Source organism: Talpa occidentalis, unplaced genomic scaffold (genome assembly GCF_014898055.3).
Source record: "Talpa occidentalis isolate TD23 unplaced genomic scaffold, MPIMG_talOcc4v2.1 talOcc4.3, whole genome shotgun sequence".
NCBI classification, from domain to species: Eukaryota; Metazoa; Chordata; class Mammalia; order Eulipotyphla; family Talpidae; genus Talpa; species Talpa occidentalis.
The window spans coordinates 96,683,196-96,700,597 of NW_023603184.1; the positions used below are offsets into that span (position 1 = coordinate 96,683,196).

Consider the following 17,402-nt stretch of genomic DNA (forward strand, 5'->3'; position numbering starts at 1 on the left):
ATAATTGATCTTTAATTTTATAAGCTGTTTATTAGGTTGTTTTGCTTCTTATGGCTAGCTCAAATTATTTCCCTTGACATTTGGTTTCTAAGGATTTATTTTGTTGAGTGCAATTACAGTTGACTAATTTTCACTTTTTTTGTACAATAGTATTTTTGGCAAATATATCACATTGGTTTTACTTTTTTTTTTTCCTATCACCAAAATGTCCAAAATGTATTGCAAACATTTGTGAATGTGTCTCCTGGTCTCCTGGAAAGCATTCCTGCTTTGGTTTCTCTTGGGTAAATGCCTACAAGTGAAATTGTTGAGTTTTATGTTGTACCAATAAGGGTCCTGGCAAGAACAGGCTAAAATTGTGTAATTGAGGAAAGTTTAATAAAGGAACTATTACGGAATAATAAAGCATGCTATGACTAGCAAGGGCAGGGAGCCATAACCATCTGTATCCCTGAAGCGCAAGGGGTGGGGAGCAATTTCTGGAACCTGAAGAGAGCAGCTGCAGCTGTAAGAGGGGATTACCCAACAGAGCTCCAGCTTTCAATAGAACTCAGCCAATCAACAGCCTGGCATGAAGAAAACTGATCTCACTAAAAGACCTGATCTCACTCTGCGGCTCTCTCTACAGTGTTTTGCACAGTCTCTCATTGGCTGAACTCAACCAGAGTCTGGAATGCAAGGGAACCCATTGATGAAGTTTATAAAGGTCAGCTTCTAAGAGGGAAAGAGTAGAGACAAGAGACTTGATCTAGCAAGGTAAACAGATAGATGCAGATGCTAATTAGTACACAATTCATCCTGTTTATAGCATTTTGTACTCCAACATCTGTGCTTAAGAAATTCTGTTGATCCATATCTACTACAATATTTACTGGTAGTAGATAGGGCATGTGCATAGCTGTCTCCTCGAGGGGTGGCAGCAATGGGAGAGGCAGGGGAAAAAGGAAAGACAACTCAAAGTCCAAGTAGAGAGATGGCTAGAGGGGCTTAAACCAAAAAAACAAACAAACAAAAAAGGTGCAGCCCCCACCCCAAGGCAGTCTCATATTCATTAGCATCAAGTACAAAGGTGGGGCAAGCATGTATAGAGTGCTGGGTGTGTACACATGCTGGGTGTGTACACAGTGGGGGATGCAGTTATCCAAGATGTAAATTAGGGTGGAGTGACCTGGGGCTACTGCCTGGGGGCTGCATTTTTCTCTTAGTCAAGCATATTCTCTATTCTAATATCTGCTTGCTGTTACAGATATGGGTTTTCCAGTATGTACCTCATAACAGGACTTTGCCCTTGGTGAGAGGCCCCCCTTGCATAATCCTACACCTAGCTGACAAGCAGGAACTCTGGGCACCAAGACATTATCTCTGAGAATAAGGAGGGCTGGGGATTCTAAACATGGGAGTTTTGTTGGTGGGTAAATAAAGCACGTGCACATAAGAGGTGTGGAGATGTGCCCCCCACTCCCAATTATGTAACTACATAAAGAACTGACACTTTTAGGAGGACTTATAGGGGAGCCAAATAAGACATCAGTGTAAAAAAAAATACAAAACACAGCAAAACAAAAACAGACAATTATAAATCAGAGACATCCTGCAGGGGAGGAGGGTGAGGGATCAGAGGGATGGAGGGAGGAGCACAGGGGACTCTGTTGATGGTGCATTGGTGAAGGCAATTCCATGGGTACTTTAAGGGGAGGGGCAAATATTATTTAAAAATGAACAATGATGCAACAAATAAATTTTAAAAAATGAAAAATAAGAGTAGGAAGCAACAGGCTTCAAAAACATGAAGAAAATATTTGCAATGTGTAGTCAATGATGGGCTCATGTGGGGTAAATGAATGAATCCAGCTTTTTATACCACTAGCCTCTGTGGCTATCACTATCACCTGTGGCCTTGGTCATGTTGATGCGGAAGGCGCTTGGGAGCGTGGGTGCAAGTCACATGTGCCTGATGGTAGAAACCTGGAGTATGGTGTGGGCATGTGTAAGTGCACACCTGAGCCTAGAGGCCAGGCATATAAGGTAGCATTATTCAGGGATAGCTACAAGAGGATGAGTGACTACAGAAGAGGCGAGACCACAAAAGACTGCCAGAGAGAGCCCAGAGAAAGAGTTAAGATTTGTGGGGGGCTGGGAGGCTCGGTTGCCTGCCTGCCTGCCTCCCAGCCCCTGCCTCTGAGCTTGCCTCCTTGCATGCCTGCCCCTCTGCCTGCTGTGCCTGTTTACCTGGTTCTCTGAGAGAGCATTAAAGCCTGTAAATCCACTGAGGGCTCCAGGACTCTCCTTTATCCATCTGTTTGAATCTATAGTGAACTTGCCCTGAGTCTGCTTGCACAGCAGCTTGTAACAAGAATATATATAGAACTCTCAAAAATCAAAAAACAGATGACTGATTGGAAAAGCAGGCAACTTAATTTTCTAGCATACTGTTCTTTATAACTATGTTTCATGAACCCTCACTTGAGAACTGGAATAATGTTTTAGTAACCTGTTTCTTCATCACCCAGCACAATGCCTGGTGGAAAGAGAATGGTCAACAAATGCTCGCTGAATAATTCCACTTTCCACCCTAGAATAATGTATATATTTTTTAAGATTTTAAAAAAAATTATACATACAAGAACTGAGGTGTAGGCCAGAGGAGGGGGCGTGAGAGGATTAACCAGAGACAGAATGGGGAGCAGAACAGGCAGATCTGTTACAGGGCAAACCCCAATATAAAATGGGTTGCCTGGCTGTGGAACCTCACCTGCGCACTTAAAGGAGACTTATTAATGCTAAACTGCAGGCATACACTAAAGGTTGATAAAAGGTTTATTTACAAGGGGAAATGGGAAATGAATAACTCAGGGAGAAAAAGAGGGAGATAAGTTCGTAAATGAGTCCTACCTGTTCCGCTGACCTGGAATCCCAATGGACAACCCCCCCCCCACCCCCCCAGATGGCAAAAACCTAGCAAGCCTCCTGGCTAAGAGGGTGATCCCCTGGCCACATGGCCAGTTAAATACCCAAACGGAGAGCCTAGTTCCTTAACACCACCCTCCGGTCTTCGCAACCTTCTCTTTGGTGATCATGGGATTTGTAGTTCCCAGTGTTGTGGGGGTGGAGTCCACAAAGCCTGTATGGAGTTTGCTCAGGACATCCTTTCCCCCATCAGATCTACTGAAATACATGCTGAGGGGAGCAGTGGATGAGACCAGAGAGGTCTGCTGTGCCATGTGGGTCAGCTCCCGGGCCAGGGATTGAACCCACATCACAGTGGCTGGCAATAGCTTGATAGTGCTGAGATTTTAATTCCTGGGACCATCAGGGAGGCCCAGAATGTGTACTCTTAACAAAACTCATCATATATGTATTACCCTCGGAATCTTTGCTCACATTCTTAGAGTATACAGCTATATTCACATTATCCTATGTTCACATTATTTCTCCTATAGTCACATTATCAACTCCCTATCTTAGGAAATCCAAATCAAGAATCCCATTTATGTCCTACTCTTCACTGCCCCTTATAGCTGCCGGATGTTCCTTTGGGACATCTCAAACACTATAGAATTGTGTTACTTCATATTATCACATTTAGTCACTTCTCTCTGGCTTTCATTCTAAACTTCCTGAGGGCAGGGACTATAGTGTGCTAAATACACAGCACAGATTTATGAGGTGTTCCATCAATGATTACTGTGAATGTGGCACTGCCCCTAATATAAATTTATAGCCATCCCATGTGCTTAAAAATGGTAGGATAGTATTGTTAGAGAAACATTGTTCAGTCCTTTTAATTTTTTCCCAGTTTCAGGCAGTTGGGAGTTTACAAAACTGGGATGTGCTCTATAAGAGATACTCATGGAATAGAAAAACTTTTTAGATTGTCAGGTACCAATTTATGACAAGAAAGAGGCAGTCTAGTGGAAGAAGTGGTTACACCATGAAATCTCTGCAGCCCCAGCACCCCCCCAGATGAATCCCATAACTATCTCCTGTGAGATGATAAACCCACCTCAAAGATCGGCTATCAGAGGGTATACAGGTGGTACTTTACATATTTTAATCCTCTCTTCCCTCTTATAAATAATGCTATGTTCAATCAGATCTTCTAGTTCATACTGAACCATAAAATACTTCAATAAACTTTGCTTACATCAAATTACTTTTGCTAAGTTGAAACTTGCATCATATCATCTACACTGACTTGCTTAAAATTCTTAAAAGGAAACAAATGACCACAAATTATATCTCTCCACATATGTATAGTGTAGCTGTTTGCTAGAAAGGTGTATCCTAATAATGTATTTCTCAACTTTATTATAATTTCAAGCATGCAGTAAAGTTAAAAATCACGTATAATTTCAACCCACATACCTTCCACCTAGATTTAACAACTGATATATTAACTGTCATAATAATGCTGAGGACATTAGCAGAAACTTTAAGTATTTTTTTCCTTATGACTTGAAATCAGCAAAACCCATAACAAATCATTAAAGGATTTCTTCACAATGAACTCTTCAACAAACCTTTCCCCAGTCATTAGGTGACAGTGAACTCTCAATGAGAAGAAAGCTTGAGCTTCTCTTGTTCATAATGCCATTTCTTGGTTCCTTGATGACTAAGCAGGCCTAGGCCTGCTCTCTTTTTTTTCCCCTGTGTGCTGGATTCGCCTTCTTGCTTCCATTTACTCCTTTGAGATTTCCCAGGTAGTGGTAGGATTGTCATATTTAGTAAAGAAAAACACAGGATGTCTAGTTAAATGTGAACTTCAGCTAAATAGTAACTATTTCTAGAATATGTATGTCCCAAATACTGCATAAGATGTATTTACAGTAAAATAATTCATTATTAATCCAAAAATTCAAATTTAACTGAGCACCCTATATTTTTTCTCACAACTCTAGGAAACAGACAAATGCAAGGAACTGGGGCACTGTGGATCTCTGATATTTGGTCTCTCATGCTCCCAGGATTGAAGATAAAATGAGTAAGGAGGAGAGAAAATATTTATATACTAATATACTACAAGTAATAAAATTAATAAGTTTGGATTATTTTGAGCTAATTGGGAGGTAGAGAAAGTATCTGCGGTATATTAGTGTTAGATTTAGAAAAGAGAATGTAGAACTTGGGGAAATAGTGTGTGGAGACTGGCATAAATTAAATAATCTATCACAAAAGGTGAGCAGAACATAAACATAGAAATGAATTGGGAAGAAAAGAAGTTGCTTGTTTTATACTTCCACATAGTCTATAGTTCAAAGCAAATCACAGACAAATCCAGATTCAAGGACAGAAGAAAACAGACTTCACCTCCCGAAGGCCATACCTGTAGATGGATGGAAGGAATTGTTCGTGGTACTACTTACAAATAACCACCACACACACACACACACACATCTATTTCAATCACTGTTTAGACAAAGCTGTAGTAAATCAAAGGACAGTCAGTCAGTAGTGCCTCAATCACTGTTTGGAAAAAGCTGTAGTAAATCAAAGGACAGTCAGTCAGTAGTGCCTGCCTTAATTTGTCTCTTTTCCTAAGAAATTTCCCCTCCCCCTTCTCTCTCTGACATTGTCTAGCTCTCTCATTCCCGGTATTTGTCTTTACATGTGTCTGTCTGTCTCTCTGTACTCACCCCCACAATCTCCTAGGATACAATAATGTAAAAACTAGATTAAAATTAAATATACAGTTCAATCCTAATTAAGATAGAAAAAAAAAATCATACTTTTTTTTTTTTCTCTAGGGGTTTGGGTAGATAAACATTTTTTGTTGTTTTTCAGTATTTTCTGATTTTTATAATGTTACTTCAGATCAGAAAATAATAAATGCCCTTCTTTAAGAGCTGAAAAAGTTGCTTGTTTTGAAAACTAAATGTTTGAATTGTAGCACTTTTTCTTTTTTAAAATGAATAATTTTCAAGACATCCAAATGAATTTCTCATTTGTGAAGTGCCAACAGTTCTACACAAATTACCAGAATGTTTCACAATTCCTCTTGAAATACCTGTCAAAAAAGTTCTTTTGAGGGAGCACATGGTGGCATTTTTCTTGCCATAAACAAAATATATCTATCCATATGAAGAGTCTGAGGTGTTAAGGATGAAAACTTGCAGGAAAGTGGTAACATTTAAGATAAAAAAGAATACCAACTGAATATCCAGAACAAGTGGGTTACTATTTTTGTGTACTTGATATCTAGCACCATTTTCTTCATCATTTGCAAAGTTCGGCCATTGGAAAGAACAGACTAGAAATCATGCCATTTGTCCAGCTAGGTGGTGTGACCATTGTAATGCAGCAAACTGTAATTTTTGTTCATTGTGTTTCAAATATATAAAATTCTGTGTAAATTCTAATGCGCCAAATAGTTAGGAGCTATTTTCACATAAAAAATAACCTTAGAAGAAAAAAAATCTGTGAAAATCTTAATTGTGACCTCTAATTTTGGCTCTCTATTCTTTCAAGTCATTTATCAAAATCAATAGATAGTAGACATAGAGTGTTGATTATTTTGTTTTTAAAGATTCATTTTTATTTATTTATGCATACAAGAGCTGGGGTCTAGGCCAGAGGTGCCGGAGGTGAGAGAGTTCACCAGAGACAGAGTGGGGAGCAGAACAGACAGATCTACTGACATACACTGCTGAGGGGGCGCGGGCAGCCAGCAAGACAGTAGAGGTCTGCTGCACTGAATGGGTTACCTCCCTGGCCGGGGATTGAAATCATGGGAATGAAACTCATGCTGTAGTGGCTGGTAATAGCTTGATAGTGCTAAGACTTAACCTCTGCATTACCAGGTAGGCCCAGAGAGTTGATTCTTAGTGGCTAGTGGGTAGAAAGTGAACTGGTTTTGAACAGATGGTATTAAAACTTCCATTTACAAGTCTAGTAACTTTAGGTCTCAAGACTGTTCTCTTCAAGGACTCGGATCAGGAAGTAGTGTGGATTCTATTGTGCCTGGTGGTTAAGACCAGATCTGGCCTTAGAATGAGAAGGGGAATAGACAGAGGATGGGGAATAGACAAAATAATATCTACTGACTGATAGTAGTAATAACAATATATAGCTTTTAAAAATAAGCTCAGGGCCTCCCTGGTGGCGCAGAGGTTGAGTACTGGGTTGCGAAGCTTCCCGGCACCCTCTGCAGCGCCAGTTCCATCCCAGGCCACCGGCAAGGGTCCCACATGGCCCGCAGACTTCTCTGCTGCCCGCTGCTCCCCTCAGCAGTGTACTTCGGTCCTTCTGCCTGCTCTGCTCCCCGCTCTGGCTCTGGTGAATTCTCTCACCCTCCTGCGCTTCTGACTGTACCCAGTGCTTGTATAAATAAATAAATCTTAAAAAAAAAAAAAAAGAAAAGCTCTGCCTACCAAGTACTTTTGAAATTCATTTGTTTCAAACTACTTCTCCCATAAAGTAGTATAATAGTAGTTCCAATTGTCAGAGGTAAAAATAAAGCACAGAGGAAATAATTTACCCAAGATTCCATGACTCTGGCTGATCTGTGATTTGAACCCAAGTCTTGACTCTAGCCAGAACTACGTATCACAGCAGGAATAAATGAATAATAGCAGAATAGCAAACTGAGATATTATAGGGTAGATCTGTGTGTGTAAAGAGAATGCACTTTTAGACGATTGCTATTGTAAGGCAAGTTGCTAAATATGTGTGACTTTTTTGTTGAAAACACCAGTAACAAGGGCCTCCCCGGTGGCGCAGCGGTTGAGCGCTGGGTTGCGAAGCTGCCAGCAGCCTCTGCAGCGCCGGTTCGATCCCCGGCTGCTCCCCAGCCACCGGAGGAGGGTCCCACATGGCGCGCAGACCTCTCCTGCCGCCCGCTGCTCCCCTCAGCAGTGTACTTCGGTCCTTCTGCCTGCTCTGCTCCCTGCTCTGGCTCTGGTGAATTCTCTCACCCTCCCGCGCTTCTGACTGTACCCAGTGCATGTATAAACAAAACAAACAAATGAATAAATAAATAAATAAATAAAAACATGCCTCTAAAAAAAAAAAAAAAAAAAAAAACACCAGTAACAACAAAACCTCCCACAGTACCACTAAAGTCCAAAACAAACCTGTAGATACATATTAGCTAGTAATATATTTATAAATATTAACTGTATATATACTTACTGTTATATATAGAACTATAAGTACTCCAAGTATCTTGCTATAGAACCTGGAAATAATTTATATAAATTTATAATTTATATAGAATATGGATAATTTATTATTTATTTATTTATTTTTAAAGATTTATTTTTATTTATTTATTTATACAAGCACTGGGTACAGTCAGAAGTGCGGGAGGGTGAGAGAATTCACCAGAGCGGGGAGCAGAGCAGGCAGAAGGACCGAAGTACACTGCTGAGGGGAGCAGCGGGGGGCAGGAGAGGTCTGCGCGCCATATGGGACCTTCCTCCAGTGGCCGGGGAGCAGCCCGGTATTGAATTGGCTCAGCAGAGGCTGCGGGTAGCTTCACAATCCGTCGCTCAACCTCTGCGCCACCAGGGAGACCCAGAATACGGATAATTTAAAAATACATACTATTTAAAAAAAAGAGATGGGGAAAATGGAAAAGCAAAATGCTTAGATAGCAAAAATTAAATATGAAAATCATTGGTTCTAGATCACTATTGTATCTTAATTTCACTGTTACTTGAAGATATGACTGGTGAAGTCTACTCATCACAACTTCCTTTCCCAATAGGATGGGATAGCACATTTTACTCCTGAAATAGTATGGATAAGGCAACTTTTTCAGAATGTGTGTTTAAATGATCAATGTACATAGGCTCCAAGTCTTACATGATCTTTAAAAAAAAAATGATAAATTATTGCAACTATACTAAAACCTGGAGTAAAACAAATACCTGTTTTCAAAGAGCAGTTAATAAAACACTATAAAAATAATTGATGCTGGGCCTCCCCTGGTGGCGCAGCAGTTGAGCACTGGGCTGCGAGGCTGCCTGCAGCCTCTGCAGCACTGGTTTGATCCCCAGCCACCGGAGAGGGTCCCACATGGTGTGGCAGACCTCCCCTGCCACGCCCGCTGCTCCCCTTACCAGTGTTTGCCTGTTCTGTTCCCTGCTCTGGCTCTGGTGAATTCTCATACCCTCCCGCACTTCTGACTGTACCCAGTGCTTGTATAAATAAATAAATCTTAAAAAAAAAAAAAAGCTTAAAAAAAATAATTGATGCCTCCTGCAAATCTCTCTCCTGATCCAATTTTAATTTACTGGCTCCCATTATTAAACTTGTATATATTTTTTTCTGTATATACAGTCATAATATATAGTATCACTATGCATTTTTTTATGCTTTATATAACTGGTATCTACCACTTTATTTTCTCACTTGTTTGAGATGTGTCTATATTGTCATGCAAAACTCTAGTTTGCTCATTTTGATTGCCTTACAGTCTATCATATGAATATAATACCAATGTTGTATGCTCATTAGGACGCCTCTCTGCTGTTATACACAGGTTGCCATGAATATTTTTGTAGATCTCCTTATGCACATGCATAAGTGTTTCTTTAAGGCAATGTGGTAATAAACCTTTAAATTTACTAGATATTACAAATTGATAGTTGTGCCAGTATATCTCCCACCAACAGTAAAACCATTCCCATTACTTCACCATCCTTGACAACGCTTGCTATTTTGAAACTTACATTTTTGCTAACTTGATGGGTGGGATGATGTACTTTGTGTTGTTATTTCCTTGATAAATAAGGAGAACTTTTTTGCTTTATGTTTGTTGGTCTGTGTTCCTCTTGGAAGAAATACTATTTTTGTTCTTTCACTTTGGAAATGTTTCTATTGGGTAGTCTTTTCATAGTTATAGGCATGTCTACATTTTAAAAATTAATCCATGTGTATAGTTAAGAAATCTTACTTTTGGCTTCTCTTCATTGTTAGGACTTTATGTACAAATAAGTGTTGAATTTTAATATATTTAAATTATCATGTTTACCTTTTATGACTTTGGCTTTGTGTCTTGTTTTAAAAAATTTCCCCATGCTGAGGGTCTGAAAAATGTTGAATATATTCATCTAAATTATAAAATATTACTTTTAAAAGTCTTTAATCCAACTCAAATATACTTGTTTATGGTTTTAGGTAGGGATTCAAACTTACCATTTTACAGGTGGCCAATCTATATACAAACACAATTTTTCAAAGTCATTCCCTCCCCTACTCATTTATGACATAACATCTCTACATATGAGGGTATTTCCAAGTCTGATTCAAGGGGTTAAGTCTCAGCACTATCACCGCTATCACCATCATGGCCTGAGTTTGATCCCTGGCCAGGGAGCTAACCCACAGATGATGCAACAGACATCTCCTATCTCTCCTGCTACTCCTCTCAGCAGTGTATTTCAGCAGATCTGCCTGTTCTGCTCCCCATTCTGTTGCTGATGAAACCTCTCACCCCATGCTCCTCTGGCCTATACCCCAGTTCTTCTATGCATAAATAAATACATTTTTTGGGGGAAAAAAAGCACTTTCACTTTGGAAGCACTTTCACTTTTCATTTATCACTCAGTGCGCATTTACCATGTGTAAAAGCACATGATAGACATGCTTAGACCACTTATTTTGGAGATGGAATGCCTGGGTTTATATGTACACAAGGGAGCCTTGATAAATGGTAGATTTTACTGTTCCTTGTTTTATTTTTTTAACTGGCTGATATTTTCATCAAGGGAAGTATATAAATATGCTTGTTGACACAAACTGTATTAAAAAAAGAAGAATCTCAAATATATAACTTGCTTTTATTAAACATTGGGGAAAAAAAAATCAACAAATTTTCCAACAAGGCAGACATCGCAGTAGCTTTAGTGAAAACCAACTTAACATCAGCTTGTTTGACAAGATTTTCAGAATAAGTGAGCAGTTCAGTTCTTAAAGTAAGAATAGAACATCAACAGTTCCAGATCCCAGAACAGTTATAAGCCAACAAAATAAGACATTGCTTTGCTTAGTTTTAGCTTTAATGTAAATATATATTATCACTTAGAACATTAGCATCTGAACAATATAATGACTTTATTGTTTTACCTTAATTAAAACCAAAATTTGTAGAACCTCAAAGTAGTCTTTAAAGTTTTCCAATATGAACATAAAATAACCCTTATTTCTCTCTACATATCAAATGTAAAATAATTGTCACAATCTATCAACATTTCACAGGAAGATTTTTAAGGTTTCTGGCACATAAAATGTGTAATGTCTATGTGACAACAATGTCATAATTATATACAGGAAACATTTAAAATTCTTGTACAATTTAAATTCTAAAGATTAAAAAACTAAGTGTTCCTTGTTAATAAAATATTAAAATACTGAGCTTTTCATAAATTTGACAGATTTTGTAATTATATAAAGAATATAAAAGACTTGCACATTAAGTGATTTATCATTGAAATTAAGTGTTGAACTGAATATACTTATTTGATATAAATCTTCTAGATCATACTTTCACACAAAACAGGCTTTATCTTATGAATGTTTTCAATTAAACTAACACTGAGGCAGCCAATATCAAAGTGATCTATATTTGCCTTTGTGTGTCACATAAATATAAGTCTATGAATCTTAATTTATTCTTTTGTTTATGTCACCATTATAAAGAATGTGTCAATCAACACAAGGTAGCTATTTCTCATTTGAAAAAAATGAAAGTCATAAGACAGTGTCTTAAAGTTTTAAAGCAGCATATTCAGCTTTTAAGGCAAAAAACACAAAATAATATTATAAATTATAAATTCTGATAATTCTTCTTTTGGCATTAAAAGCCATAGCACAAATTCTTATACTTTAATAGGTAATATATTAGTGTACATCTGAATATACATTTGTCAACATCTTACATTAATTTGATGTTTTCTGTGAAGTGGAGGTGAAGAAATACAGCATGGCAGGGCAATACTTAATGGCCATCCTGGGCATCAGAGGTCATGGAATGACTGAGTCTTGACCTTCCATTCACAGATATTGTATTTGATGGAACCGAAACCTAAAAGAAACAAACACACTTTGCACCCATCAATTTAAAGTGGGACAGCTGGGCTTCCCTGGTGGATTAGGGGTTAAGTCTCAGCATTATCACAGCTGTGGCCTGAGTTCAATGCCTGGCCAGGTTGCTGACCTCTCTTGTCAAGCCTGCTGCTCCCCTCAACAGTGCACTTCAGTAAATCCACCTGTTCTGCTCCCCACTCTGTCTCTGGTGAATCCTCTCACCTCACTTCCTGCACCTCTGGCCTACACCCCAGTTCTTCTACACAAAAAAAATTAAAATTAAATATAAAATTAAAAAAAATGGGATAGCTGTCTAATTTTCAACTATTGTATTTTAGCCAGTTTCATTGTAAATGCTAAAACTTAATATTATACAATAAATTATGAACAGTTTAGAATACTCATTGTACCATGAAAGTAAAAATGAGAGAGTTGTTATTTCCACAACAAACAAGTTAAATAATCCATTAACACATTTTAGTCTTTACAAAATTACCAAATCAACTCAAAGGACAAGAGCACAAACAGACTGCAGGCCAAGCTGTCATACAGCATTTTTAGCTAGATTAATTCTGGCTCCCCAAAAGTGCCTTGGAGAATGCAAAAAAACAAAGTGAATTCCACAAAGCAATGAATTTTATAATTTTTGTATTGATATGTATTAATTTGAAGTTCTCCTCCTAATAGCCCTTTTTATAAGAAAATACAAGTTTTAAAGTGCTTTCCTTATAAAGGGATAAAAATGTTAAATATAAGACTATAATGCCAAAATAATTTCAGAATGAAAAGACTTTTTGGTAAATAAACTTATACATTCTAAAATTCTATGACAAAGACTCCTATCTATAAAGTATAAGAAAATGAGAAGCACTAAAATATTTCCTAAATAGCTTGAAATTCCAACATTTAGAATATAAAACAAAATCTTTTGATTTCTGAATAGTATATAGTTATATCTTGAAATATCATACATAAAATAGGAAAAGGGCTTGTGTCTACATTATAATTTGATTCATTTAGCTTCATGACCAAACACTATCTCATGAGAACTTTAGTACAAAAGGACACAGATCCTGCCTAGTGGCAGAGTGAGTGCAGAGGAAAATAAAATTGGGAAATTCAGTTTAGAATTGGTTTCTTTTTGCTTCATTTTTTTGCCTTTTACTAGATGGAGATTGGTCAACTAATCAATTTTTTTTTTAAAGATTTATTTTATTTATAAAGAGCTGGGGTACAGGCCAGATGTGCGGGAGGGTGAGAGGATTCACCAGAAGACAGAGCGGGGAACAGAACAGGCAGACTGATGAAATACACTGCTGAGGGGAGCAGCGGGGAGACAGGAGAGGTCTGCCACGCCATGTGGGTTGCTCCGAGGCTGGCGGGGATCGAACAGGCGCTGCAGAGGCAGTGGACAGCTTCGCTCAACCGCCAGCGCTACCAGGGAGGCCCTTCAACTAATCCATTTTCTTGACTATCTTATAACACAGGATGGAGTAGAGTGGTTGACACTGTCCACCTAACACATACAATGGCTAGAAGAAAAGTTGCCACTAAGGGAAGGAAAACACATCTGCACCCTACTTAATATGGGATTTCTTTCCAAGTATAGTCAACAAACAACAAATAGGTAATGGCTTTTGATTATATAATCCTGGTTCGAAAAGACTGTGTGTGGGCCTTCTGGTGGCACAAGGGGTTAAGACACAGCCTCTGCAGCATGAGTTCGATCCCCGGCTAGCCAGGGAGCAACCCCAATGGCGCAGCAGACCTCTCCTGATTCACCTGCTGCTCCCCTCAGCAGTGTACTTCGGTCGATCTGCCTGTTCTGTTCTCTGCTCTGTCTCTGCTGAATCCTCTCACCCCTCCCTCCTCTGGCCTGTACCCCAGCTCTTGTATGCATAAATAAGTAAATCTTTAAAAAAAATTATGAAAAAAATGACTTTGTGTAGGAGTTATTTTTGTAACCAAAATTTCAGTTCTCAAATTCATTTTTAAATTTTAACTGTTTAAAAAATGTACTGATGGTTCTAAATATAAGTAAAATATTAATTGTTGCACCATTTATAAAGTGAAAAACTCAAATCCAGGTACATTTTCACCCATAAGAAGCAAATAAGTTATGGTTCATTCATATACAATATAGTCAAATACAATATAGTCTTAAAAAATATATATATATATCTTTTTGATAAACACATGCAATTTGCAGCAACATGGATGGAGCTGGAAGGGATCATGCTCAGCGAAATAAGCCAGAAAGAAAAAGAAAAATACTGGATGGTCTCACTCATAGCAGGAATCTAGAAAACTTAAATAAGGGACCAGGAAAAAGAATAACTATAAGAAAGAAAATATCAAAATCAACAAACAACAATGAACCAGAGACACTCCATGGGGGGTGGGGGGACGGGGAAAGGAACACTTGGGGTCAAAATAAGGGGGTTGTAATTGTATGGGGAATATAAAAATAAATTTAAATTAAAAAAACCCATTAAAAATAAATAAAATTTAAAAAAAGACTCACAAAAAAAGTATATATATCTTTTAAAGACTATATTGTATGTGTATATTGTTTATGAATTATGTTTATTATGTTTGTGAATGCTTATAGAGATTTATTTTTATTTAAAAAGTAAAAATAGTTGCAAACTACGAAATAGCCTGGAAGGTTATCCTGTAATTTGGCTGGGAGGGGGGGTTACTTTGAGGAATAACTGTAAAATTTAAAATTTGTTTACTGATAGTCTTAACATGAGAAGACATCATCATCATAACAACATATAAATTTTCTGAGGTCAAAGACTGTATATTTTAATGCTACATTATATTCATGTTTAATATAATGCTGGAATAGTGTAGGTAAATGAGTATTTCTTGGATAGAAAATGGTAACTTTACAAACAAAGAGAAAATATAGCTTGATGATTTGAACAATAAACATGATACATATAATAAAGATATTTTTGAAAAGTAATGTTTAGAAGTTGACTGATAAAGCATCTACTCATTGACTAACTTTGAATTTTAAAGAATTTCCAGGAATATTCACATAGCTTTCTCATTTCCATAAGGAACATTAACCATGAAATCATTTATTTTTACTTGAAAAATATATTGAAAGAGCTGCCAACCTGAAACCCTTGGATTATTCAAATTCAAAGGTAGTATATAGGAATAAAAATCAAACCAATTAAATAAAACAAGTCAGCAAGATTCTGGATGACTTAACCAGTTTTCCTCTTCCCTCTAGATTTTCTCTAGCCAAAGATAAGTTTAAGTTTTACATCTGAATAAATACTTAATTCAAGTACTATATATCATTTGCCAGTTTGTTTCCAGACTTTATTTTTACAAACCTAGACTCTACTTGCACTAGTGTAATAACCTTTACTAATTCAAACACCATTAAGCATCAAAAACAACTAAAAAATTCTTATGTCAGCACAGTCAATGATAATGAATACTTAAGTCTGTCTTACTCTTTGAAAATAATTTGCTGATTCCTATATAAATATTAACATCAGTCAAATTTTATAAAACACTGAGCTATATTTGTTAATGCTTTATATGAAAAGAAGACAAATCTTTGACTGCATGGGAGTTGAATGGGGAAAAGATGTGAAAAAACCCTTAAGAAGCATGAAAAAAACATGACATGTTCATGACTGCATTCACATTAGAGCAATCAGCCAGATAATTGTTCTAATGTGAACCAACCATTCTAATGAAGGTTAATTGCTCGGGTATGAACCAGAGCCATAAGGCAGGTTGGTACCTGGAGTTAAATTGAACATTTGGGTGCCAAAATATAGGCAAACACGGAGCCAAGTTTCTGATGAACAATCTACACCTACTGTCAAAATCACTGGAGATTTTATTTGGCAATGTAACTGTTGTTCTATAAAAGAAATGCTAGGAATTAAAACAAACTGGGAGAAATGTTCCATACAGGGCAGAAACATGGAACTTAAGCAAAGATTACAAGGAATTAAAGCCTTCATGTGAATTTTTATGACTTTTACCAGTTTTTAAAAACAGAATGCATGTACAGCAAAGTGCACTGAATTTAAATAAACCACCCAATGAAAACAAACACGCAAACCTGTATCAAACCCCCTACCCAGGTCAAAAGAAAGATGCCCCCAGCAACCTACTGATATTTAAAATTCTGATGTTTTCGGCATCACAGGTTTTTGCATTTTAAATGTGGATGTTCAGGAAACTACTGCACTAAGAGTATATTTATCTTGATGACTTTTTTGGTTCTCTCTTCAATATGTGACTGTCCTGCCCCCATAAAACCCCAAAAACCTCTTTTTTCCTCTCTGGAAGTAGCCACCATTATGAGATTTATAATTATTTCCTGTTTTTAAAAATAATTGCCACCTACGCTTATATAAATAATATAATTTAGTCTTGCATATTGTCAAACTTTACCCATATATTTTTTTGTGGTTCTAGTAACATTGTTGCATTTAGCTGTATTTTGTCCAATTCATTGCTATATCATAGTCAATTCTTTGAACATATACTATTTAGTATATTATTTTTGGATATATGTGAGTCCTGATATAAAAAAATACACACTTTTAGGGCAATAGTACAAGTGAAAATGCTGATCATGGACTGTGGATATTGTGAGCATTACTAGACCTTGTGTCCATTTTTAGTGGAATAAAATGGATTATGTAAGGAATTAAAGTTTCAAAGCTGGCACTATATAGACTCAGAGCTATCAATGACCACCTACTGAAAAAGATAAATTTGAGGGGCCTCCCCGGTGGCGCAGCGGCTGAGCGCTGGGTTGCGAAGCTGCCCGCAGCCTCTGCAGTGCTGGTTCGATTCCCGGCTGCTCCCCGGCCACTGGAGGAGGGTCCCACATGGCGTGCAGACCTCCCCTGCCGCCCGCTGCTCCCCTCAGCAGTGTACCTCAGTCTGCCTGTTCTGCTCCCCGCTCTGGCTCTGGTGAGCTCCCTCACCCTCCCGCGCTTCTGACTGTACCCAGTTCTTGTATAAATAAATAAATACATCTAAAAAAAAAAAAAAAAATAATAAAAAAAAAAAAAAGATAAATTTGAGGCTCAATAGAACCTAAAGTAATGAGTTATAAACAGGATATAATTATAGGATCATCATTTAGGGTCTGCTTTCTGTGTTGATTCACATCCAGTTCATTCTGGAAGCAACGAGAGCTTTTAATATGAAAAGACTGCCAAATCAGAGCCTGCAACACACCAAGCATACAGCTACTTGCCTATACAATTACGTTGGCCTAAAAGGCATTTCTAACTTAAAGTACTGCTTATTGTAATTAGCTCATTGAAGCTGATTAATATACCTACTCAATTAATAAAAAGGCATTACAGTTATTTTTT

At 37.5% G+C, this 17,402-nt stretch overlaps 1 protein-coding gene across 14 annotated transcripts in view; it reads right to left on the reverse strand.

Annotated features, from left to right (window-relative positions):
- Nucleotides 1-17,402, reverse strand: part of COBLL1 (cordon-bleu WH2 repeat protein like 1) — a 181,267-nt gene that overhangs the window by 25,454 nt on the left and 138,411 nt on the right. For 12 of the 14 annotated variants that reach the window (XM_054699797.1, XM_054699796.1, XM_054699807.1 and 9 more), the window contains one exon: nucleotides 11,880-12,025. The exons of 1 other annotated variant lie outside the window; for it this stretch is intronic. In XM_054699797.1, coding sequence (XP_054555772.1) covers nucleotides 11,939-12,025 — 87 coding nt within the window. In that variant the 3' untranslated portion in view covers nucleotides 11,880-11,938. Of the gene's footprint in view, nucleotides 1-10,744; nucleotides 12,026-17,402 lie in introns of those variants that run through there. One more of the 14 variants, XM_054699795.1, reaches the window with a different exon arrangement.